The sequence below is a fragment of the Lepus europaeus genome, chromosome 17 (assembly GCF_033115175.1).
Source record: "Lepus europaeus isolate LE1 chromosome 17, mLepTim1.pri, whole genome shotgun sequence".
Lineage (NCBI taxonomy): Eukaryota > Metazoa > Chordata > Mammalia > Lagomorpha > Leporidae > Lepus > Lepus europaeus.
Window position 1 is genome coordinate 28,925,274 of NC_084843.1, and position 26,019 is coordinate 28,951,292.

General features: G+C 47.3%; 1 protein-coding gene across 6 annotated transcripts in view; it reads left to right on the top strand.

Moving 5' to 3' along the window:
- The window catches only part of LOC133775939 (stearoyl-CoA desaturase), a 94,845-nt gene that overhangs the window by 63,523 nt on the left and 5,303 nt on the right, over window positions 1-26,019 (top strand). Inside the window, exons 1-6 of one of the 6 annotated variants that reach the window (XM_062214520.1) lie at window positions 5,286-5,476; window positions 6,034-6,181; window positions 16,392-16,674; window positions 20,112-20,242; window positions 22,019-22,224; window positions 23,611-23,843. In XM_062214520.1, coding sequence (XP_062070504.1) covers window positions 6,098-6,181; window positions 16,392-16,674; window positions 20,112-20,242; window positions 22,019-22,224; window positions 23,611-23,843 — 937 coding nt within the window. In that variant the 5' untranslated portion in view covers window positions 5,286-5,476; window positions 6,034-6,097. Of the gene's footprint in view, window positions 1-5,285; window positions 5,477-5,731; window positions 6,182-16,389; window positions 16,675-20,111; window positions 20,243-22,018; window positions 22,225-23,610; window positions 23,844-26,019 lie in introns of those variants that run through there. The other 5 variants (XM_062214525.1, XM_062214524.1, XM_062214522.1 and 2 more) reach the window with 5 other exon arrangements.

Genomic DNA, 26,019 nt, shown 5'->3' on the forward strand with positions numbered 1-26,019 from the left:
AACAGGCTTGGCCAGCTGTGGGCCAGGTGCCAAGGCTGGCTTCCATCCCTTGCCCACACCACCCTCTGTCCTAGGAAGCCCGAGAGGTTTAGGGTTGCGAGGGCAGTTTCTACAGCTCTGGCGCCTCGCCCAGTGTACTGCATCACGGCTGCTTAGACCACAACGTGTCTCAGCGTGCCTGTTTACTTGAGCAAGATGACACCTTAATCTTGGATCTGGAGAAACTGAAGTGATAATGTCTGGAAGAAAGTTTTACTGAGCTGTAACTTACATATTGTAAAATTCAACCATTTAAATCACACGATTAAATGGCTTTTATAAAATACAACGGCTGTTGGTGTATTCACAAGATCATGCATCTGTCATCACCACTGATTTTAGAACAATTTCATGACCTACCCCCTGAAATGCTACACTCTCTAGCCAGCTTCCTCCACTCCACCTCCTCCATTCCTGGGAAGCCACCAACGTTCTTTCTCTCTATCGCTTATTTTGGACATTTCCTGTGAGTGGAATCATACAGTATGTGGTCCTTTGTGATTGGCTTCTTTCACTTACAATTATATTTCCAAGGTTCATTTATGTTGTCATATATGCTAGTACTCCCTTATTTTTTTTTTTTAATGAAAATAGTATTGCATCTTGTTTACCCACTAATCAATGGAGAGATGTTTGGGTTGCTTCCACTTTTTGGCCCTTACAAATAATGCTATGAATATTTACATAAACGTTTCTTGTGTAGACATGTTTTTTCATATACCCAGGAGTGGAACTGCTAGATTGTAATATTTCGATAGGGACAGTTGAGTGGAAGAAAGGCTTGAGGAGATGGAACCACAGGAAGAGTTATCCTTCCTTGGGTTTTTGCTAAGATCAAGGGTAGAAATCAGCAAGATTGCAAGTCCAAGAAAGTATAAGTTATACTAAACAGGAGGTGAGAATTTGGGGTAAAACAGGGTGTTCAGAGTAAAATCATGACTATCAACATTCAGGAGCCTAGATGTAAATGAAATAACAACTTCAACTTACTATGTTTCAAATTGTGTACAAATACCATGATACATTATTTAATACTAGCAATAACCTCAAAAACATGTATCATTATTCCCAATCCACAGAAGAGAAAACCAAAGCTCAGTGCCTAGGTTTACCTGATCCTAGTAAATTTCAGGATCAGGATGCCCAATATTTCTTCCTTCCTCCCTTTTCTAATATTGCTTTATGTTGTCAAGATGGCAAAAATAAATAAGTTTATATCCTAATTATGTACATCACTACAGCATGAACACTTTCCCATGTCATTAGAAACACTTCTTAAAATTTTGTTTCTGTTGGCTGCATTAAATGTATATGTATGCAATGTATATTGTGAAATATTTTTGCAGTGTTTCTGGTATGACTGTATCCGTTTGTCCTGTAAATTTTGTAGTATGCTTTATTACATTATTTTTTAGCATTATAATGGGATGGAGACTGTGTGTGTGAGTTATTTTATCTTCCTACCAGCAATTTAAAGAATGATTATCTAATATCACCCTAATATTTTCATCTTTAATGGTGAACAATTATATATTTCTTCTTTAATACTTGGTAAAATTTAATTTTCCAAGTATTTCTTAAAGATTTTTTTATTTATTTGAGAGGCAGAGTTACAGAGAGAGAGAGAGAAGGAGAGAGAGAGAGAGAGAGAGAGAGAGAGAGGTCTTCCACCTGTTTTCACTCCCCAAATGGCTAAAATGGCTGGAGCTGGGCCAGTTTGAAGCCAGGAGCAATGAGCTTCTTCCAGGTCTCCAACTTGGGTGCAGAGGCCCAAGCACTTGGGCCATCCTCCATTGCTTTTCCAAACCATTAGCAGAGAACTGGATTGGAAGTGGAGCAGGTGGGACTTGAACCAGTATACAAAAGGGATGCCAGTGCCACAGGCAGAGGCTAAACCAACTATGCCACAGCATTGGCCACTTAAGTACTTCTTTGCCATCTATATTTTCTTCTCTTATAAAGTGCCTATTTGATTCTCTTGTTCTTTTTTTATACTGACCTTCTTATGTTTATCAATCTGCAAAAGCCCTTTTGTATGTAAAGACTATGAAAAATTTGCTTTCATAATTGGTGGGAGTTTATCTCTCTTGCATCACTAGGTTGCTTGACCAGGTAATGAGCTTAGAATTCAGATCTGTGCTGCTTTGATGATTGTCACTGGAGAGTCACAGTGTGACCAGGGCCCCAAGAAAGGAGGTGACCTCTGCCCCAAAGGGAAACAAACTCCCAGTTAGAGAAACAGAATGAAAATACTACAGTTGACTGTTCTGAGGGGATACTCATCCCTGCAGGTGTTAGCATTTCTAGATTTTTCATGCTAATAAGGGAGAGAGCAGGGGAGGTTAAAATATATACCGCATGGCCAGCGCTGCGGCTCACTTGGCTAATCCTCCACCTGCAGCGCCGGGTTCTGTCCTGGTTGCCCCTCTTCCAGTCCAGCTCTCTGCTCTGGCCCGGGAGTGCAGTGGGGGACAGCCCAGGTCCTTGGCCCTGCACCTGCATGGGAGACCAGGAGGAGGCACCTGGCTCCTGGCTTCGGATCAGCGCAGCGTGCTGCCGCAGGGCGCTGGCCATAGTGGCCATTTCGGGGGTGAACCAACGGAAAAAGAAGACCTTTCTCTCTCTCTCTCTCACTGTCTAACTCTGCCTGTCAAAAAAAAAAAAAATACTGCACAACGTCATTCAATTCTAAATTATGTTCCAGTCAGGCTTGTGTCAAAAGCAGTGACAATTTTCCAAGGGTGTGGCTGAGGGACAATTAGAATTCTGGCACATTGCTGCACTGAAATACCGGTTTGGGTCCATGGTGTCCCCTGGCTCTCTGCTCTGCAGGGTACGGGGACCTGAGGATTTCCAGCTGAGGGTCCCAGGACACTCAGAGAAATGAGGCTGAACCAAGCAGAGATCTGCTTTCCCAGCCCTGTCCTACATGGGAACAACCCTCTGCCAAAGCATCGGATCTGGGAAGACTGGAGAGGACTGAATGTGTACAAGAGCTTGTCCCGGGCCTCCTGCTAGCGACACCTTACTTACTTATGGGGGCTAAGGAGCCTGATTTTCTTGCTCTCTGAACTGAAGAATCAACATGGAATTTAAAAACCACCGTGGCACCTCCTGCCACTGTTCACACAGGACAGCGTGTGGCTGCCGTCTCCAGCTCCGAAGCGTGCTTTGTGCTTCCCTCATCCCTGCTAAACTTTCTATCGGCGTCACACACGGGCGATAGACTCGGGTGTAACTTCTCAGCCTTCACTGACCTCCTCCTGCTTGCCACCAAGGCTCCTGCTTTTCGCATAACACTGTTCCTACCATGTGGCCTTGCTTAGAGGGCCCTGTGAATTCCTGGCAGGTGGGAAGTGGGGGTGACACAACCACAGCAGTGGGATGTGCACGGAGGATCCAGTCACCACTCTGCCTGGTTCCCAACACCGACAGGGGCGCTACCCTCCTCTCTCTGAAACTCCCTCTCCCTAATCCAGATTTTCCTGCCCTCTGGCAGGGAGCAGCCTGTCTTTAGGGAGGAAGACAATACCCCTGCCCCACACTGCCTCCTAGGCGGGCCTCCCCTTTCTTTCAGGGGCACCTGGCTGAGTTAATGCCAGCGGCACCAAGTAAGAACAACAGCACAGGTGTCAACCAGAGTCTAAGAAAGTAGGAGCAGATTCTGGGAAACCCGGTGTGTCAGGTGGTTCTGGAGCACACAAGGCGAGTGTGCCTGGGCAGTTACAGACAAGGGATGCCGCATCCACAGCATGGCCACCTTGAGTCACAGTGGAAGGCAGACCCCCAGCAGAAATCCTGAGCCCTCCTCCCTGATGAATGCCGCAGTATGAATGTGTACCCGCCAACCCCCACGTTCACCGGAAACCAATGCCTCCTGGGATGTATCTGCAAGTTGGCACTTTAGCAAGTGGTATCTGCAAGTCAGCCATGATGGATGAGTCCTCAAGAATGACATGTGCGTCACCAGTAAAAGACCTGAGAAAGATCTCAGGCCTTCCCCACGTGAACGCTCAGTGAAGACGGCCATCCATGCAGCAGGAAAGGGGCCTTCAGCAGACCCCAGGTCACCCTGAGCTATGACCCAGCACTTGCCAGCCTCCAGACCTGTGAGAGATACGCTGCTGTTGTGAAAGCCACGCGCCCATGGCAGTTTGTGCTAGCAGAGGAAACAGACTGAGGCAAAGAGAAAGGGCCACCATTGGTGACAGAGTGACAGACGCACCACTGCAGAGACCCTGAGCAGCAGCCCAGGGAGGGCTCCTGGTCCACACACTGAGCTCCTCCCTGCCATGACCAGACCCGCTGTCCCTCTGAAAGCACTGCTCTCACACGGGGCTGCAGGGGCTGCCTGCTCCCTGGCCAGCGAGTTGGCCTCCCCCCAGGACCAGGGCCCACAGGGAGCTGCCTTGTCCTCCTCCTGGCAGTCCCAGGGGCCTCCCTTGCTTGGCACAGAACTCCTTTCCTTCTCCTCTCCCCACTGAGGGGATCCTGGGCAGAGTTTGGGAGACACTGGCATGGAAAGGGACAGGCTGAATGCATGGCCTGCCTGGTTCCCAGCTCTGCTGGTGGGGCTCCCCCAGGCACAGACAAGATGAGGCAGAAGGTCCGTGGGTCAGATCTCCTAGGGTGCCTGCGCACTAAGGTCCTGAGCAGGGTTAAGAGCTGGGCCTCCAGCATCACGTTTCTGGGCTCAGCCCAGCTCCACCACTGCCTGGCTGCTGTGACCACGGGCAGCTTCTGGGATCTGCCCACAGCTTCTCTTTCCAGTGGGTTCACGGACAGCCCACCTCACAGAGTCACCGGAGGATGCAACAAAATCTCCGAAGACCTGCAGGCTCCTCTCATTCCAAACCCAGTTCTCTCCCCTGCTGCTGGGCATCCTGCCTGTCTCCAGGAAGAGACGCCCAACATTCCCCGGAGAACTGAAGGTGTTCCCACACGTCCCGCACAGTTGTTGGGTGGCTCGGGGAGGCGCCTGCCCCACAGTGCCCGCATATTGCGTGCAGAAGCACAGATGCAGCGCGGGTCTCAGTGCGGGGCTTTGGAGGTGCGCCCGACTCTCTGGGCTCTGAGGACCTTGTCTTGGTAATGGTGGGCGGGACCGAACCCTTTCCCCCAACCCCCACCCCAGCACTGAGTCCCTGAACTAGCTGTAGAGTGACGCTTAGTGGCAGCAGCCTATGGGCGAGCGTCTTTCCCCCAAGCGTATCTTCCCCAGCGCCTGGGGAATGGGAAGGCTGAATGGGAAGCAGAGAGCAGTGGGCGCCTCTGAGCTTCCTGGGTACCTCCAGCGCACCTCCCCGACCCATCCATTTGAGGGGGCGCAACGGTCCTGGGCTCTGACCCACCCCCAATGCTCTCCATCTTGCAAGAGAGAAAGCTTCGGAAAGCCTCGGAAGCCGCCGCGGGGTGCCGGGCAGCGTCCCAGCGGTCGGTCGGTTGCTGGAAGGGGCCAAGAAGGAGAAAAGGAGGGGAGGGGGAGCGCGGCGCAGGCGGCTGGGGGAACAGCAGATTGCGCGGAGCCAATGGCAACGGCGGCCGAGGTGGCACCAAATTCCCTTCGGCCAATGACGCGCCAGAGTGTACTGAAGCCTCATTAGCATTTCCCCAGGGGCAGAGGCTGGGGCAGGGGCCAGGGCCGTGGGTGATGGTGTCTGCAGCATCCCTAAGTCCTGTCTTGGTCGATGTCCGCCTCAGCTTTCTGTCTCCTCCCTTGTCCCGCCCTCACCTTCACGTGAGGCTGCCTGGGCCAGCCAGTTCTGTGCACCTTGACCCTCGTTGGCAGCTCATACAAGGTGTCTGAGGAAATCGCGACAGGGTCACCCACTGCCAGCTCTGGCCTTTAAATCCCCAGCGCAGGGAGATCCACGCACAGCAGGGTTGGGCCCAGCCACCACCGCGCGTGCCAGGCAGAGAAGGGTTCCGAGTGCATTGCTGCGAATTCTGCGCACGAGCGGGCTGCAGAACAGAAGTCTACTTCTGTCCTGACAGGGGTCCCGAACTCAGCTCTGCAGTCTCAGCCTTGGGGAAGTGAGCCCAGCACCTGAGAGCCAAGATGCCGGCCCACTTGCTGCAGGAGAAGGTGAGCTCCCAAGCGATGGTCCCACACCCTGGCTGGGATAGAGCCTCCAGCGGACTGGTAGGTGGAGGGCAGAACCGAGAGCTCCTGGAAGGACTGGGCCATCCTGTTTCAGTTGCAGATTGTACTTGGGAACTTGATTCCCAACTGTTGTTTCTTAATCGGTTTTCAAAAAGACAAAATTATGACAATTTTCCTTATAGATGGAATGGTCTCTTATTTCAGTTAAGGGATGGATAACCTCCATTCCTCAAAATAGAATAAAAGCTTTGGCCAATAGCAAGACAGTGGGCTCTTTAAGCTTGGAACAAGAGAACAGAATAATAACAATAACAATAATAATGATAATATAAAAGCTGACTGGCTAACAGATGACTTCAGGTTACTATTTTTGTAGGAGTTAAAGCAGAAAGGACTTCCTTGTTACTGATTCAACAGACCGCAATCTACTGTTTCCAGGAGAAAAGTGCTCTGTTTGGAGATCTTTCTGCTTCCTTAAAGTTCTGATTTGATTATGTGACATTTAAAGCATGTGCGCCTCCATTTTTGCTTGGTCAGATTTGTTGGAGCCTAATGCAGGAGAGCTCTGTCCAAAACAATGGTCTCCCATAATTGCTGCTTTATCGTCCCTCGCTCTGCTCCTGTCAGGCTCTCACTCAAGTGACACTGTGTCCAAAACTCAGGGCATTTGCACTACTCTCCGGTACTACCATTCTGGGCTTCCATTCTCAACACTCATAGGTTACAGTGTCCTCATGATCATGTATTTCTTTGAGCTCTTGCCATTTTAGCTGGAGACCATCTGACATTTCAACAGATGGCTGCATACAAACATTTGAAACTTTTCAGAGAATAAAGTGCTCCAGAGAAACTACTATTATGCTTATAAAGAGGAGTCTGGAGCTTATTTATTAGCCAAGGTCACTATGAACCAAATCAGCTAAAATAGAACATATCAAAGAATGAGCCAGATGAGGAGGCTACCCAATGCAACCAAGCATCCTGTTTAATTTTTTGCAACCGAGTCTCTACAATACCTATGTGTTTATTCGCAATAAGAAGTGACAGTGAGTGCAGACTCCTTTCTCTTCGAATAGCAGGTATTGATTCTATTATCTAGCACATCATGACTGGGTTTCACTGAAACAGGGAGTGGGAACAAGTGGGTTTTGAAGTCTCACTCTATAAAATGGACTACTAGTGCAAAGTGAACCACAGTTGCATTAGGGATGTTGCTAAAGGTAGCCACTGGGTGGATTAAAGGATCTATCTCTCAGGACGTGGAAAGACTTGAGTCTGACATGAATGATCCAACACTCCGTTATGTTGCCACAGCAGGTACTGATTACAGCATGGTCCTGGCAAGTGAAAAGAGGTAGGCATAAACAAGGAAAAATGAAGAGCATTAAGAGTCTTATTAAGATGGAGAGTCTTACTACAGTGTCTAGGGAAAAGCTAACCATAGCAGGGAGTCATTACCTTCTCATCCTGGTGCCATGGGTTTTTTTAGTGAACATTCTACATAGCTCACACATCAGGCACGAGGGCTGTCTGTTGACATTTACCTCAAGTTGTCCAGCACCAGCTTATAGCACTTCGGGATCAGAACAGCTCTTGTTCTTAGTGATTTCATGGGAGAAAACTGGACTGGAGAAACCTAAAAAACAATTAACAATGCTGTAACAGATGTACTATAGTTTTTCTTCAAAATGTCTTTTTTCTTCATTGGTAACTCTACCAAAAATAGAGCCACACTCATCTGTTTGCAAAATAAGTTTAGTCTCACCAAAGATGGCCTGATTATTTATATACAAGTGCAACAAGTATACTGCTTGACCACATAAGCTTTTTTAAAATTTTGCTTTATTGGGAATTTTGATAGGAATCTCAAACGGGACTTCTGAAAACTTCTCAAGGCCAAGAAGTCCAATCAAGGCAAACTTCAGCCTTTGCCAGCACACACAGAGATTCAGTCTATAGATATCTGCAAATATGACATCCCAGTTAAAGCTTTGGTAACAAAACCAGTATTTCCAATTGTACCTGTTATAAAGAGCAGATATTTATTGAGCCTATGCAAATAACCATATTAAAATAAGTTGGTTAGTTTCTGAATTCTGAAGGGTTCAGGTATAGAGAAAAATATTTCCATTTTTTTTCACAAAAGTATACTTTAGCAATTGCTGTAAGCTATAGATAGTTTAAAAGAAAAAAGTTTTCTTTAGTTTGAAAAATAAAACATTTAAAGGATTGGCAAAATTCAAATAAAAAGTCAAAAAACTATCCTAATCAGTTTATCCAGTAACATTTAATTAATCCTTGTTCTGCTTAATCTTGGTTAGGAGTTTCATGAAGTTATCAGTTTCTTCATTAGGTTCCTGGAAATTCTTACCCAGTTCAATGGTTTATGCACTTAAAGTTATCAGATACCTATATTCCAGTCTTTTCCATGAATCTCCTTGAAGAAACAATTTTGAACTGAAGCTGATTGCAAACACTTCTGGAGAAGAATCAAAGCAATAACTGCAGGTGACAGAACTTAGAATGGTCACACTTAAACATTGGATAAGAAGTAGCAAAGAAGTTCGGTTATTTCTGTGACATACGACTTTCTAAATTTAGTAATAACTGAAATTATGACTTGTAACATATTAGATTTTTGGAAACCTCATGCAAGTTTTGGAATACTTGTATCAATAACATATCTATAAATATAACATTTAAAAAATATTTATTTATTTGAAAGAGTTACACAGAGAGAGGTGAGGCAGAGAGAGAACAAGGTCTTCCATCTGTTGGTTCACACCACAGTTGGCCACAACGGCCAGATCTGCACCGATCCGAAGCCAGGAGCCAGAACTTCCAGGTCTCCCATACGGGTGCAGGGGCCCAAGGACTTGGGTCATCTTCCACTGCTTTCCCAGGCTATGCAGAGAGCTGGATTGGAAGTGGAATAGCCAGGACTTGAACCGGTGCTCATACGGGATGCTGGAACTGGAAGCGGCAGTCACAGCGCTGGCCCGATAAATATAACTTAAAGAATACTTACTGTCACTTATTGGACAATGTTTTCCACATAATTTGAATATTCAATAAGCGAAAAAATAGTTTAATATATACCTATTACAAGATGAGACATATCCTTCAAGGCTTTCCACAGACCCATCTGAAGAATTCCAATAATTTAAGGTCTAAAAGTCCTAATTCAGAATTTGATTTTGAGAAATTTTTAAAAGTGTTGAAAGATTTTAAATGACCCTGATTATCTATTTAGTCAAAGTGGCAATAAAAGATTTTAAAGGCAAATTCCAAAGGTGATGTAGGTGTGAATAAAAGCTTAACTCTTTCAATATTGAGACAACTCACTTTTCTTAAGTAATCAAGGACCTAAGAAGCACAAGAAATTCCTTTGATAATTGAGAATCTTTGTTTTTTAGGCTAATTACTTAAAAGGTAAAGACAGAGCTTTCCCCATATCTTACTAAGAGCACAACGAATTCTAGTTTTACCTCAGTGTGTTTTTGTTATTGGTGTACAATCTTTTAAAAAATGTAGAAATAATTCCCCTCCAATTTTAGTCAGCTTGATCAAACATAAAATTCTTTTTCTACGTAAGCCCTCTACAATCTTCTTATATTCTTTCAGTTATTTGTCCTATGCTTTTCCTCCTTCTCAAGTTGGAATAGCCAGGTATTCAATTTGAGGACACAAATCACTGTTTTTCCCTTAATGAAATCACATATGTCACATAGGTTTCTCTTACCAAAACATGTCTTATTTTTCTTGCACACGGAGTTGTTTCCCTTATTATTTCTGGTTTTATGATACTTCATATTAGTTAGAACATTTTATGCTATGTAACTTTATTTCTAGTGAAAACTATCAAGCATTGTAAATGTATTTTATCTGAGCACTTATCATTTCATAATTTCTAATGGCATGTGTTACCTCAATTTTTCATTTGTAGTAACAGATCCAAATATATTTAGCTAATCTATACCTTTTAAAAACAAGATGCCAAGATACATATAAACTAATAGTTAGCATTTAATGTTTTATTATTTTAACTTGCTTAGAAACGACTCAGACATTTCATGGGTATCTATTACTAGACTTCACACATAACTTCAATATTCTTAGTTGCTGAAAAAGCATTTGAAACGACAAAAACTTCAATTTATAAAAGGTTATTTACATTCATCTAATTTACTCATTTTTTTTCCTAAAAATGTACTTTTGTTTTATTTGAAAGGTAGAGATATATAGAGAGAAACAGAGAGACAGAGACAGGAGACTGAGAGACCTCTCATCTGCTAGTCCACTTCCTAAATGCCCACAAATAGCCGGTCTGGCCTAGGCTGAAGCCAGGAGCCTGGAACTCAATCCAGGATTTCCATGTGGGTGGCAGTTACCCAAGTAGTGAGCCCTCACCTTGTGCCTCCCAGAGTGGGCATAAGCAGGAAGCTAGACTCAGAAGCAGAGCTGGGACTCAAACCCAGGGACTCCAATATGGAATAACGTATCCCAAGCAGCATCTTAACTGCACCAAATGCCATCTCTCATCCTTCACCATTGTGCTTGAATTATTTGATGGAAATATTATTTGATGAAAATTATTTGATGGAAAATAAACCATAATCTTAAACTATTTTATTTCTTAAAAACATTTTTCCAGAAAGTTCTGTCTTTTATTTTCTTATTTATTTATTTGAATGGGGAGGGGTATCTTATATGCTGGTTTACTCCCCAAATGCCCACAATAACCAGGGCTTGGCCAGACTGAAATTGGGAGCTGGGAACTCATTCCAAGTGTCCCACGGGGTGGCAGGGACCCAAATATTTGAATCATTACCTGCTGCCTCCCAGATTGCACATGAGCAGGAAGCTGGAATCGGAAATGGAGCTGGGACTCAAACCCAGGCACTCTGATATGGTATCATATCATATGTGGGCATCCCAAGTGAGGTCTCAACTGCTGCACCAAACACTCACTCGTTAGGTTATTTTTTGACAAATCAGGCAAGTGTCAAAAATGTCACAGAAACAAGGGAACCAAAGCTTAACATGGTTTCCCCCCCTTACTACTTGAACGACTGACATGCACTGTGTATTCTGCTCGTGGGCTGGAGCTATAGTTGTATCAACTTAAATATTTATGAGATAACAAACTTGTTTGACTAGTAAATCTAGGTTAAGAAATGTATGCTAACATTATAATTAACGCTGACAACTCCAGAGACATTTCTATTTTTATTTTATCAAAAATTTTAAAACTAGCTTTATTTTCCAAAGATTATCTTAGATCACATGAACTAAATAAAAAGGCATTTAAGTTAGTTTCTGAGACTACTCATTTAAGTGTTTTAATTTCTGTAAGGCAGTTAAATGGAGCTCTTTATAAATTTTGCCATTATCATCCAAGGTAGGAAAATGTCACATACACTTGACATATATAATGTACGTGTATACAGACAAAAACACACAGGCAGAAGCAGAGCTGCAGTTTTCATTTGCCACTTTCCAAATAGTTTCCCTTCCCCTTTCAGCCTATCAATCTTTCAATTTCCTCTTCTATTTTCCTAAGTAATTATTAACGAGGTCACTCTAAATTTGTATTTCCAATGTGTTGATGCTTTGGTGGAAAATGGAGTCTCAAAAGCATGGAAAAGAATGCAAGTTTTCTTCCAAAAGAGATTAAGGCATGTTGCCTATTATCAGAGGTCAGCTTTCTAGAGGCTATGGTCTAAACCTCAGGTCCAAATGTTTCCAAAGCTCATCTGGGTAGACAAACATTCATTTCTGCTAAAACTGAATCTGATGCCTTTCCTTCTAATTGGTCTTGAGGTTTCTCTCTGGAAAGTGGCTATAAACTCTAACCCTGCCCTTGCCATCCTATCAAGCTGGCTATTCCCTAGGAGAGGTGGGATCAGGAAAATTAGGAGCCAGTGAGAAACCGAGGCAGCTCAGAAATGATGCCACAGCAACACAAAAGCACAGAAATTCACTACACAACCTCACAAGATGGTACGCAGATGAGCCTCACTGAACTGGTAGAATGCCTGCAAGTCTTGTGTCGGAGACCAGCAGCTTTTCACTTTAGCTTCTGTTTCTCACCTGAATGACTGAGATCAGGGCAGACAAGCATTTTCCATGCCTGCCTGGAATTAGCATGGATAATTCTGAAAAAGAACCATATCTCTTGAGTTGGGGCCTAACATTCATAAATACTTTATACAGCCATCCTTTTGACTTCAGATAAGGTAGTGATAGACAAAAAAAGTGAGTTTTTTTTTTAATCAGCTAGACCCTTAAACTTTTCATTTGCCTTTCATAGAGTCTTAAAGAGACAATTTTTTTTTTTTGCATTTTTTAAGAAACTCCTGCATATCAATAGGTATCCATAGGTGAGTCTAATCCAAGATTCTTCACTTTAAAAAAATATTATTTCAGTGGCAGTGGCAGAGAGAGCGAGCAAGCTGTAAGGTGTCCGGCACGTGACAAATCTTCCCAGGCAGACGAATCAATTAATTCACAGGCTTTTATTGGGGTTCCGCTCCTGGGCGAGGTTCCACTGCCCCAATAGAGCAACAGAGCGGGGGCCAGGGAAGTCTCGTGTCAGAGATTGGGAGAGCTCCCTTTATAGATTCAGGGCATGGGAGTTAAAGATTGAGGCGGGTCTGATCCTCATTGGTTGACCTTTAGGCACCCACAGGGACCTTGACAAGGACTTTCTTCCCTGGAAGTAGGCCTCTCCATTCCCGGAAGTGTAGGCCTTCCCTCCTTGCGGATCCCAAAGCCACCACAAGCGAGCGCCCATCTGCTGGTTCACTACCCAAATGTCTGCATTGGCTGAGGAGCTGAAGTTGGAAGCAGGAACACAATCCAGGTTTCCCACATGGTGGTAGGAACCCAATTACTTGAGCCATCACCTGCTGCCTTCCAGGGTCTAGATAAGCAGGAAGCTGGAGTCAGGAGCTGGAGATCGGCATCAAACGCAGGCATTCTGATGTGAGACAAGAATGTCCTAATTGCTAGGCCAAATGCAAGATCCTTCATTTTTTAAATGCACTTCTTAAAATGCTCTACTGTTTTTGTGGAACTTTCCACAGACTAAGATTATATATATAATATAATATAATATATAAGATTATTATTATTATTATTATTATATATAATATATAAGATTAATATTATTATTATTATTATTATATATAATATATAAGGAGCTGAAGTTGGAAGCAGGAACACAATCCAGGTTTCCCACATGGTGGTAGGAACCCAATTACTTGAGCCATCACCTGCTGCCTTCCAGGGTCTAGATAAGCAGGAAGCTGGAGTCAGGAGCTGGAGATCGGCATCAAACGCAGGCATTCTGATGTGAGACAAGAATGTCCTAATTGCTAGGCCAAATGCAAGATCCTTCATTTTTTAAATGCACTTCTTAAAATGCTCTACTGTTTTTGTGGAACTTTCCACAGACTAAGATTATATATATAATATAATATAATATATAAGATTATTATTATTATTATTATTATATATAATATATAAGATTAATATTATTATTATTATTATTATATATAATATATAAGATTAATAAGATTTCACTGTGTTTACAAGTCTTTTCAGCTTCGGGCGCTAATGCTTCTATGTGTAAAAGCTTGGTTCAGCCAGAAGGTGGAGAACTCAATTCTTCAGAGATGAAGGATCCCATTTCACTTGAGCCCTTGTGTTTCTCAGAGCTGAGGTAAAAGCCCGAGAGGGAGAAGGCACAGGCTGAGTCGTGTGGCGCTTTCGCAGTGCTCTGTCATCACACGGATGTTGTCTGAGGTCAGCAGGCCCTCTCACAGCAGTCTTTTTTTATTTACACAAATTTATCTTTTATTACAGTTTTTCCACAAACTCAGAACATTTTGTAAGTTTTTTTTTTTTTGTTTGTATGTTTGAGAGGCAGAAAGAGAGAGAGACAGGGCCCCTATTTACCGGTTCACTCCCCAAAAGCTGGCCATTCCCAGGGCTAGGCCAGTGCCACAGCCAAGAGCCAAGAGCCAAGAGCCAAGAGCCAAGAATGGTTCCCCACCCGGGTGGCAGGAATCCAATCACTGGAGCCATCATGCTGCCTCTCAGGGGCTTGGATTGGCAGAAAGCTGGAGTCAGTAGCTGGAGCCAGGAATCAAACCCAGGAACTTGAGTATCTTAGCTGCTCGGCGAAATGCCTGCCCTGGCTCAGCAGTCATCACTTTTCATGGCGTGTACTACACTGTCTCTTCAATGCTTGAACCATGGCCCCCAGCCAAGTGGTGGCTCTGAGACCTCTATGACCAACTTAGCCAATGATTTTCCCCTACTCAAATACACAAGAAAGAGCAACAAACAGGCTAGAACACGAATGCCCTTGCATACCCTGCAGTAAAGTAGGCCTCCTTCTCTAAAGTGCTGTTTTCCATGGTTTCAGTTACCTGTGGTCAACTGACTGCAGTCAAAAAAAAAAAAAAAAAAAAAAAAAAAAGGAAAATTCCAGAAAAAAACAAGTCATAAGTTTTACATTGTCTGCCATTCTGAGTAGTGGGAAAAGTTCTCACTGCGCGGGTCCCACCGACCTATACTCAACCTTGTATCTGCCACCCACCTGAGCGGTTGTCAGAGTGTCCTGACATGGCGGCATTGTGTATGGGGTTTGTTGCTGTCTGTGGTTCCAGGCATCCCCTGGGCCCCTTCCTGCCAGTTCCTACCTGACTCAGAACCCGAGGCTTCCTTAGAGGACACTGTCACTGCCTGTCACGACTTCTGCTCTTGCCCAGAGCATCTTCAGCTCTGCGGAGCCCCACAGGCCAGATGTGCTCTCACTGTACCAACCAACCCTCGGCCCCCACTCCAAGGTCAGGGGCACAAACTCTGGATTCAAAAGCAAAAAAAAGAAAGGGGGGGAGGGGGCTGCGGTCGGGGCAGGGCAGTGGCTCGATGTATGGAAGAGCAGTCTACCTAGTGAGCACTTCCAGCCCTTGGGGCCTCTCCCACACCCTTCAGGTTCGTCTGCCCATTGCCAGGGCTGTCAAGAGATAAAATGACCATTCTTTTAGAGACCTGATTGACTGACTTGTGATTGCTAACTTGGGCCCACCTCTCTCCTACTGAGCAGAATGAAAGCCCTCTCTGGGAGAACACTTCGTTTTATGAGGTGGGAACAGGAAACAGAACAGAAAAAAAACCTAATTAGTTAACATCTGCTTATTTTCTGAAAGGGTTACAGCAGAGAGGACCCTGGAATTTGCTGTTTTCAGGAGAAATGGGTCTGTTTGGGGACCTATCTGCTTCCTTGAGGTTTCCTTTGGATTACGTTGGCTTCAGCATCAGAAACTGCATTTTGGTGCAATGTCCTCTGTCGGGGCCTAGTGCAGAACGCAGACCAGTGAGTGAACTAGCAGCAGCCCAACACTGCGGCTTTCTGGGTGCTGGGTGTTCTTCCAAGTGACTGGGGTTGGGGGGAGGCAGAACTGAGAACTCCCCAGAGAACTTGACTACCTTTGTTGAGTTGTGTTGCCTTCAATTGGTGGAAATGAGGATTGCTCTTTGGGGACTGGATTCCCCTATATTTGTTTCTTAGATTTTTTTTTTTCTTTCTTTTTGACAGGCAGAGTGGACAGTGAGAGAGAGAGAGACAGAGAGAAAGGTCTTCCTTTTGCCGTTGGTTCACCCTCCAATGGCCGCCGCGGCTGGCGCGCTGCGGCCGGTGAACCGCGCTGATACGATGGCAGGAGCTAGGTGCTTCTCCTGGTCTCCCATGGGGTGCAGGGCCCACATCCTCCACTGCACTCCAGGGCCACAGCAGAGAGCTGGCCTGGAAGAGGGGCAACCGGGACAGGATCGGTGCCCCGACCGGGACTAGAACCTGGTGTGCCGGCGCCGCAAGGCGGAGGATTAGCCTAGTGAGCCGCAGCGCCGGCCTGTTTCTTAGATTTTAAAGTCAAGAAAAACTTGGTCTTTGTGTGTTCACAAGGGTGCAAGTGCTTCAACTCTCCTTCCTATCCCCTTCACCACTAGATTTCACCCCAACCACTCTGCACAGTTCCTGGGAACCTGTGGCTCCTGCATGTAGACACAGCCCACCTTCCTCAACTTTGGGTGCTGGGCCAGGATCTGAGCCTGCCCTCCATTCTCTTCCCTTCTCCCTCCTCCTCTCCCCCTCCCCTGCTGGATTAGAAAGTAAAGTGGCCTCTGCTGCCTCCACTGTCTCCTGCTCTGACTCTCTTCCTCTTCCCCTCCTGGCCAGGTCTCTGGCTCCTACACCCCCACCACCACCGTCACCGCACCCCACTCCAGGCTCCTGCAGAGTGGAGAGGGCAAGTTGGAGAAGACGCCCCTGCCGGCGGAAGAAGACATCCGCCCTGAAATAAAAGACGACATCTACGACCCCAGCTACCAGGACGAGGAGGGCCCCAGGCCCAAGCTGGAGTTCGTCTGGAGGAACGTCATCCTCATGGCTCTGCTGCACGTGGGAGCCCTGTACGGGATCACCCTGGTTCCCACCTGCAAGTTCCGCACCTGGCTCTGGGGTAAGCAGTGTCCCTGCCCTCCTGAGCCCGCGTCCAGGCTTCCCACTGCTCTCAAGTGAGGCAGGATCTTACATAGAGCCCTGGTCTCTCCTGGCCCTGGTTTTGCCAGGCATTTCTCTATGGTGGCCTGAGAAGTTGACTAGATTGGGAATGAAGTCTAGTGGAATTAAGGATGTGTGTTGGGGGGGAGGGTTGATTCTGGGAGTCCTTTAACTTGGGTTTTCAGGAGGGAGCCCTGAGACCATGTGCCACATGACTGAAGAGTAGACCTGTGTCAGAGTCAGCTGTTCCTGAGGACTTTTTTTTTTAAAGATTTATTTATTTTTTACTTGAAAGTCAGAGTTACACAGATAGAGAGGAGAAGCAGAGAAAGAGAGATGTCTTCCATCCAATGGTTCACTCCCCTGTTGGCAGCAACGGCTGGAACTGCGCCAATCCGAAGCCAGGAGCCAGGGGCTTCTTCCGGGTCTCTCACGTGGGTGCAGGGGCCCTAGAACTTGGGCCATCTTCTACTGCTTTCCCAGGCCATAGCAGAGAGCTGGATGGAAAGTGGAGCAGCCAGGACTCGAACCGGAGTCCATATGGGATGCCAGCACTTCAGGCCAGGGCGTTAACCCGCTGTGCCACAGCGCCGGCCCCCCTGAGAACTTTTATGTTTGAGTCATGTGCATGAATACTGTCCCAGCCCTTTTGGCCAAAAGACAATCAGTACCCCAACTGAGGAGGACTGGGATTCTGGTGGAGACCAGGGTCTTTATGGTATATAAGGAACTCACTCGGGATGGAGCAAGGGGACACTGCTCAGGAAGACCCATTGAAGAGGAGGAATAGAAGGGTGGTATCCAGAGAACTGTTTCAATCTTATCCCTTGGCCAGACTAGGATCCTTCACTGCAGAGAAGGATGAAGAAAGCTCCTATATACATAGCACACAGATGTGTTGCTCTACTGTTCTATGCCAGTCTCCAAGGTGCCACATGTGCCAGTCACCAAACTGTGAGACTGAAGTAAGAAATATGTTTCACGGTCCACTCCACATGCAGCCTGCTCCAGCCTCCCTCTCTTGATTCCATGAAAAGCCAAAGATGCAGCATCTTCTTTGCCCAGGCCTCCTTGGCCCAGGGTCCCAATCCCTGCTTGCCAGGCCAGGGCATCAAAGTCCTGAGCACCCCAAGCCTGAGGCTGCCACAATGAGGGAGACAAATTGCAACTTGTCCTTGGCCTGCCCTTAGCTCAGCTCTTCCAAAGATGCACACACATGTGGCTGTAGGGCCTGTGCCCTGGAACCACACATGTACTTTGCAGTTGGTTTCACCTCTTCCCCCAGAACCCTCCATCTGGAAGGGGCAGCAGGGACCTCTGTAGACCCAGGGATGCCAACTGCTGCTCTCTGAGGGGCGCTGAGCCAGGAGTCCCTCTCCAGAAGACAACCTGAGGTTTCCCAGAGCAGCCTCAGGTTGGGGGCACTTTCTGACAGTGTATCTGGAAGGATAGTTCTATGGAAGGGCAGGTAGGCCAGCTGTTTGCTGCTTCCCTTAAGGACATTGTAGGTCTTCTACAGGTGAGGAATTCCGGTCCCTTCAGCTTTGTCCCTCCAGGTACCACAGTGAGATCCCCTTTCTCAGGTTACAGCTTTTGCTAGAACCAACTGGGGGCAACAGTGCTTTTTAGGACTATGAGGGATGGATTCCTTAGGTTATATGGTGTCATCCCTATAGCAGAGGCAACCCAGTGGGAGCAGGTCAGGCCCAGAAGGTCAGTTCATCTGCACAAAAGAAAAGGCTCTAGCGTGGAAGGTGAGAGGTACACCTGTTTTCTAGCTCCTCTGAGAACCAAGCAGAACTTCAGATACAGCAGGAGGACTCCAAAGCAGGGAGAGGATTCACCAGAGAGATTGGCTGCCTCTCTCCATCCCTTCTATCAAGTAGCTTTGCCACATGTAAGCCCCTTCCATAGATGTTCAGTCCAGAGTTTGACCAGGCTGTCTCTGCTTGGTCAACCCAGCTTCTAGTACAGGGACGGAAAGCTATTAGTACCATTTTGGTGCCTGCCCATGGGTGCATGCTGTGCCTTTGAACAGAGAAACAGCACAGAGCTTGTACAGTGACTTGCAGGGGGTGGCTTAGCTCAGGGAATGGCGATCTTGGTATGTGAATGTCAAAACGCCCGGGTCTTGGGGAACAAGGAGGGAAGAGGAGGAAGGCCTGAAGTTTCAGCTTAGGCACCTTCTCTTCCCACCTGTAAGGTTTAGGTGCTTGGCCCCACCTTTTCTTGTTTCATTTCCAAGGAGAATGTTAAGTTACCTACTGGCTGTGATTCTAGCGTTTCTCATGATTGAAGCTATTTTGAGAGCCTTCTCTTTCATTTTGGATCCTCTCAGAAGAGTCCAGGGTTAGGGCTGAAGATTCCTGGCAACAAAGGGCCAGAGGAGGAAATCCTTTAAACCCTTCCTCACCAGCAACCCACTTCCCAGTTAGCGATTACATCCACCACCTCCTGAGACTGCAGACCTGGAGGAAGGCAAGGCAGGCAGACAATGCTGGGAGCCCCATTGACAGTCTCAAGCATCTCCCAGACCATCCAGATTAGCACCGCTCAGTGAGCGTCTGCTGACAGCATGACTTGGCAAAGGAGAGACCCAAGAAATGTGCACAGTCTTAAGAGTGGTGGATGGCACACTTGGACAGGAACTGCCTGTGGACAGAAAACCTGCCTTCAGACTGTGGCTCCATTCCTTATTTGCCATGTGACCATAAACAAACACTTAACCTCTCTGACCATTTATTTCTTCCACTGCTCAGTGAAGATGTTAATACTATCTACCCCATTCAAGGAGTGCAGTGAACTAAGGAATGCTCCTTGGCAAAGCTGAAGACTGTACACAAATATAACCTCTATGCACGACTGATTTTTTTTCCCTAATATGGCCACACTGCTTGCTAAAATACTGAAATGCTTTTGTACCATTTGGTAAATAGCAGGGCTTCCCCAATTTCTCAGAGTCCAGTTTGTTCTGGTTCTTTTGTTAACTACCCTTTCATATGGCCTAAGCTCCACAGGAGTTGTCTGTGGCCTGATACCATATAAACCAGATGAAGGTCAAGGCCAGTAAGCCCTGGAATGATGTCCCTGCAGACAGACTTTGCTGGGTGGCTGAGTGGGGGATGGGGACAGTTCTATTCTCTCTCCTGCCTTTCCGACTCCTCAGTTCCTGTGACTTCTTAGCTTGTCTCTAGCCCTAGGTAGAGAGGCTGGAGAGTGATGGCACTTTTCAAATGGTAAAAAACTAAAAGGCTTCAAGAGAATAAGGTGTCCCTGGAGTTTAGGGGAAAGTAGATCCTTATGTGAAGCCAAAGGAAGACAGTCTGGCATCAGAGCAGTGTCCTGGGCCTGGGACTTGCGCCAGCTGGTGACGCCCCCACTCTCTTCTCCTGGCAGCGTTTAGCTACTATGTGATTAGTGTTGTGGGCATCACAGCAGGAGCGCATCGCCTGTGGAGCCACCGAACTTACAAAGCTCGGCTGCCCCTGCGGCTCTTCCTCATCATTGCTGACACCATGGCCTTCCAGGTAAGAAGCTGGCACTGCTCAGCCCTTGCTTCTCCACCCTCTCGATGGCCTGGGAGCAGAATGGAGGGGTGGGCACCTGGAGAGGAGCTGCACCAACAGCCGTGGCACTTTGCTCTCCCCTGTTTCCCTTCAAGTGCAGGCTCAGTCCTGAAGTCCACAAAGCATGTGGACTGAGTCACTGTCCAAGGAAATGGGAGATCAGCAGGACACACTCCATGTACAGGGTTGGTTCTCATCCTGAGGTTCCTGTGCTGTCTTGCAGTCTGTATGTTTTGGTCCTTTATCATAAAGGGTCAAGGGGCATCAGCCAGTGACTGACCCCGGTTCCTGGGCAGAGAGTGGATAGTAAACATCCACTCTTTTTTTTTTTTTTTTTTTTTTGACAGACAGAGTTAGACAGTGAGAGAGAGAGACAGAGAGAAAGGTCTTCCTTCTGCTGGTTCACCCCCAAAATGGTCACTACGGCCGGTGCGCCGCGCCGATCTGAAGCCAGGAGCTTCCTCCTGGTCTCCCATGCGGGTGCAGGGGCCCAAGCACTCGGGCCATCCTCCACTGCCTTCCCGGGCCACAGCAGAGAGCTGGACTTGAAGAGGAGCAACTGTGACTAGAACCAGGCACCCACATGGATGCCGGTGCCATAGGCAGAGGATTAACCAAGTGAGCCACGGCGCTGGCCCCAACATTCACTCATTAAAGTGAATATCTTGGGATATCAACGCCGTGGGATTGATGTTGATATTTCACATACTTGTGAACTCTCTTGTTTTCAGCTAGAAAGAGTCAACCGTTTTTAGTACTGACTATGTGCCTGGCACAATGCTGAGCAGCTGACACAGATTAACTCATGAATCACAACAATCACAGGATGTAGAGAGAGTTATTTTCCCTGTCTTACAGATGAAGGACTTCAGTCAGGGAGAGGCTGCATAGATCAAGGTTGAGGCTCTATCCTGGGCTGCCATTCTGGCTAAGTCAGATACTGAGAATTGCTGAAATAAAAAGTTTGTCATCAAGACAGAAGGAAGGGAATTAGGAACAAGGAACTTTCACAACTGTTAAGACGCAACAATGGACAGAGTAGGAGTGGTATAGAGCTTGTCGTGGAGGAAAGCAAAGGAAACCAAGGTAGCCTTCTTCATGATGAAAAACCCCACTTACTTAATACATCTGCATAGTAATCTCTGCCAGGGCTGTGATGTTGTCCTTGGGAGCAAAGGAAAGGAAGAGAGAGACTGGTACCTTCTTTAAGGGATATGGGAAGAGTCCCAGAGAAGCCCAGAGGTTCTTGGGCAATGTGGTCATGACCATGATTTACATGCCAGCCTTGGCACTGGGCTGTGTGAGCTGTCTCTTGCCGCCAGAATGGAGCTCCCTGCAGTTCTATCCCCTGACCAGGACCCTAGCACCACAAGGCGGCCTGCCTCGTATCCTCCAGGCCTCGGGATCGGGTGGTCCCTGAGGACCTCTTCCAACCTTCCCTGCTTGCAGAAGTGCAGTGTTCACTCCTAGTGAAACCATCCGGGCTCTGCGTGCTTCACCTCGATTCTACCCACCACGTCACCTGCAGGGGGCACAGGCACAGCCACGTGGTTGCGGGAGCATGAGTGGCCCTTCCCCTTCAGCCTCAGTGGCAGGGGTGGGCAGAGGGGAGGCAGCGCCAGGACTCCCAGGGCCCAGACTCCTGGGTGTTGTGAGCTGTGCCTGGAAGACACCTCTGCTGAGAGTTCTCCTGAGAGGACGTCCCCTCAGGTTGCGTCCCTTCCTCTGTCTCTCCAGAACGATGTGTTTGAATGGGCCCGAGACCACCGTGCCCACCACAAGTTCTCAGAAACCGACGCGGATCCTCACAATTCCCGCCGTGGCTTTTTCTTCTCGCACGTGGGCTGGCTGCTTGTGCGCAAACACCCTGCGGTCAAGCAGAAGGGCGCTCTGCTGGACTTGTCAGACCTCAAAGCTGAGAAACTGGTGATGTTCCAGAGGCGGTGAGTGAGGGGGCGATGGAGCTGGGGATGTGCTCCCGGCCCCTGGAGCGTGGGGATTCCAATTTTCCTCCAAGGGCTTGCAAGTTCAAAATCACCATTTTAAAACCCCAAACCTTAACATCCCACAGGCCCACCACCATAAACTATGGTACTGGTTCTTCTCCGAGCTAATTAAACCAACTGAGTACAAGAATTCATTGACGTGGACACATTAATGGCACAAAAATGCATGTAGCTGAGTCTTCACCTTCAAGGAGTTTGTAGTCTAGGAAGGCTGGAGCGGTAAGCCGAGGTCCAAATAGCCATGGCGCAAGGCAGAATAGTTTCTGAACCACCAGAGGCACAGAAGACAGAGAGGTGGCTTGGCGAGAACTCCAAGGGTTTATGAAGGAAGCAGGATGAGAATGCACTGGGGGACAGGATGTTCACTAACGTGTGTGCACAGGGACAGTGCACACAGAAAGAGGACAATGAGCTGCAGCACCCAGGTGTCCCAGCCATGGGTGCTCCTGCTTGGAGGACAGGGGGTGACAGAACCCACACTGCAGACAGACTGTGTCCCTCTTACTGGGTCCTAAGGCAGACCTGGGCTGTGACTCAGGGCGCAACAGGAAAGCACTGAGGGGTCTGAGCACAGAGCGGCAGTGTGAGGTCTGCTTCAGAAGGGCCACTCTCAGGACAGGGGCCAGAAACCAAGGACCAGAGAGGAGAGGCAGGGACAGCAGTTAGGGGGTCAGGGGATCCATGCTGGGGAAGCAGGGGCAGGACTGGGGAAGGGTGTGATGCATCGAGGATGTGACTGCTGAAGGAGGCAGGGAATCACTCCACCGAGTGGCAGTGGCAGGGTCCCCAGGGAGAAGGAAGAGTGGGACAGGCATCCAGACGGACACACAGGTGATCAGGGCCACTCAGTGCCTCTCTGGGGGCAAAGAAGGGCAGAGAATTAGAGGGCGGTCACAGGAGATGGAGGCACAACACCAAGCAGGGACTTGTGCCAAAGAGCTCGATGGGCAAGAGCAAGGAGCCCAAAGGCAGATGGGCATGGGCTCAGGCTGGGGAACTCTGATCCAGAGTTGGGGTTTGGACCTCAGCTGTGAACCTACCACCAGGGCCTTGTGCACAGTGGAAACGGGCTGTGGACTGGAGCCAGGAGGCAGGCATTCCAATCTGTGCCGTGCTGGTTCCCAGTGCTGTGTCCTCAGAGAAGTCCTGTACCCTCCTCATCTCCCCATCTATAAAGTGAGGGCCTGTCACGGCATGCCCAACAGATGCCCACCCCTGTCTCACAGGGAAGAGAGAAGAGGTGGCCCAGCCCAGGGGGCATGGACAGCAGGGGCAGGTCTGGATCCCCTGTGCCCTGGCTCAGCCTGTGATCTCTCTATGCAGCTACTACAAACCCGCTGTCCTGTTGATGTGCTTCATCCTGCCCACACTCGTGCCCTGGTATTTCTGGGGTGAAACTCTGCAACACAGCTTGTATGTGGCCACTTTCCTGCGTTATGCTGTAGTGCTCAATGTCACCTGGCTGGTGAACAGTGCTGCCCACATGTATGGATATCGCCCGTATGACAAGAACATTGATCCCCGAGAGAATGTACTGGTTTCTCTGGGAGCTGTGGGTAAGTCAGCAGTCTATTCAAGACCACGTCTAGTGGTCTGCTGCTTATAGTATTAGTCTTTGAGCCAGAAATACAAAAGTGCATCAAAAAAAGTTCATGGGATAAAGGGGATCTTGTGTTTAGCCTAGTGGTTAAATGTCTGTGTCTCACATTTGAGTACTAAGGTGGAATTCCTGGTTCTGGTTCTTGATCCCACTTCCTGCTAATGTAGATCCTGGGAAACAGCAGTGATGGCTCAATTAATTGGTCTCTTGACCCCATTTGGGAAATCTGTATGAATTCCTGGCTGTGGACTTTAGCCCTGGCCCAGCCTGGGCCATTGTCGGTTTCTGAGGAGTAAACCAGTGGTTGGGAGCTCTCTCTATTTCTCTTTGTCTCTGTGTCTTTTTGTATATCTGTCAAATAAATAATAAAAATTCTTTTTAAAAAGCTCATGGAAAATACAATTAAGAGTTCATGGTGGTGCAAAAGATTTTGAAGTCCATGTGGATTTTTTCATAACATGCATTTTTGTAAACTTTCTAAATTCCCTTATAAATACCAGTCTTAAAAAATTTTGCACCAAAATATCTTTTTCATTTTTCCATGAACTTTTTGAAGTCCTTTCATACCAGTACCATGTTTTTATGACCACTTTGTATCTCTTTTTCTAGTATAAAAATTGTGGGGAACATATTGGAAGTCCTTTATGAGAGTCAGGAAGCAAGTCTCATGTGGGAAGGAGCTGGTGAAAGCTGAACTGCTTTTGATTCTAGTCTCTAAAGCAATCTACGTGCTATGCATGATGAATCCCTTGGAGCTTCTTCTTCCAGTCACCTCTGAGTGGCACTGCAGGCTTTCTGGTTCAGGGGATGCATAAACTACAGCAGTAGTGTCACCACAGTGGCTGGAAGTGGCTGAAAGCTGAGTAGTTTCTATTGAAATATGTTGAACAAAATGTAGAACAAATAACCAGAATTAAGTTTGATATACTTCAGGTGTGCCTCTGCAACAGGCATTCTTTATCTCCTCACCGTGTTCAGGTGTGCCATGCCTGTAAGTGGCTGTCATACCCTGTTGTTTGGTGAATAAAGGGAATCTTGGCGGCCCTTTCCTACCACTTCCCATCTTGTCCCCTCTTGTCCTTTCTCTCTCTCTCTTCTAGTTGTTTGCTGTGCTAGAAACTCCCATTCCCTCCAGGATGCTAGGGAATCCCTGATAAAGCAGTTAGTTTGACCATAACTCCTGCTTACTGATCTACTTTTGGCTATTTCTGAACTTCTCTATGTAATTCTACTCCAAACTGCCAGGAAATAAGACAACAGGGTTCTACCAGCTTTTTTTTTTTTTTTTTTTTTTTTTTTTTTTTTTTTTGCTGTCCCTCTTTTGAACTGAATACAGATTTTGACTGAGGCTTCAAATTAGATTTCTGTAAGCACAATCAGTGAGCTCTTCTCACCACTGGTCAGAAGTGTTGGTCATCCAGCAACACCCAGGCAAGCACACTGCTTGCATATTTATGTACAACAAACTCAGGGTCAGGTTCTCTCACAACAACATGTTTGATAACATGTCCCCAACCAGGCAATCATTTCTGCAGCTGAAGACACTAGCTGTAATTCAAGTCACTTCTGACACTACCTACCTGGAGACAGCATCAGATTCCCACAGCTGAGGGCTCAGTCCACAAGACTGCCCCCACTTCAGACTTGTGAGGCCTCTAGCTGATTAACTGGCTACAAAGGAGGGTTCTCATGAGTCCCTCCTTGGGCTCTATTAATTTGCCAGAGCAGTCTGTTATCAAGATGCTTCAGAGGAAACCAAAAGCAGCCACATGAAGAGATATATAGGGAGAGGTCTGGAAGAGTCCCATGTGCTCATCTTTATTCCACCCATGACCCTCCTCTGTTTGCTCTCTGCATCTGCATCTGACTGATATCTCTGGGCCAGGTGAGTGCTCACTGAGAGCCTTGCTGCAAACTCATGTCAGGGGCTCGGCAGTCCTCCGTCAGCACCCTTAGCCTTGGGCTTGCCCACCCTCCCCCCAGCTCCCACTGGGGGTGAGCAGCATCACACAGGAAGCACACACCTTGAGATGCCCTGGATGGGGTCACTGCCTTTGCAGGACAGGCTGCCTTGCTGGCCATCGATGTCATTCCCTCTCTATCTGCAGTGTGTTTATCTGCACAAGGCCCAA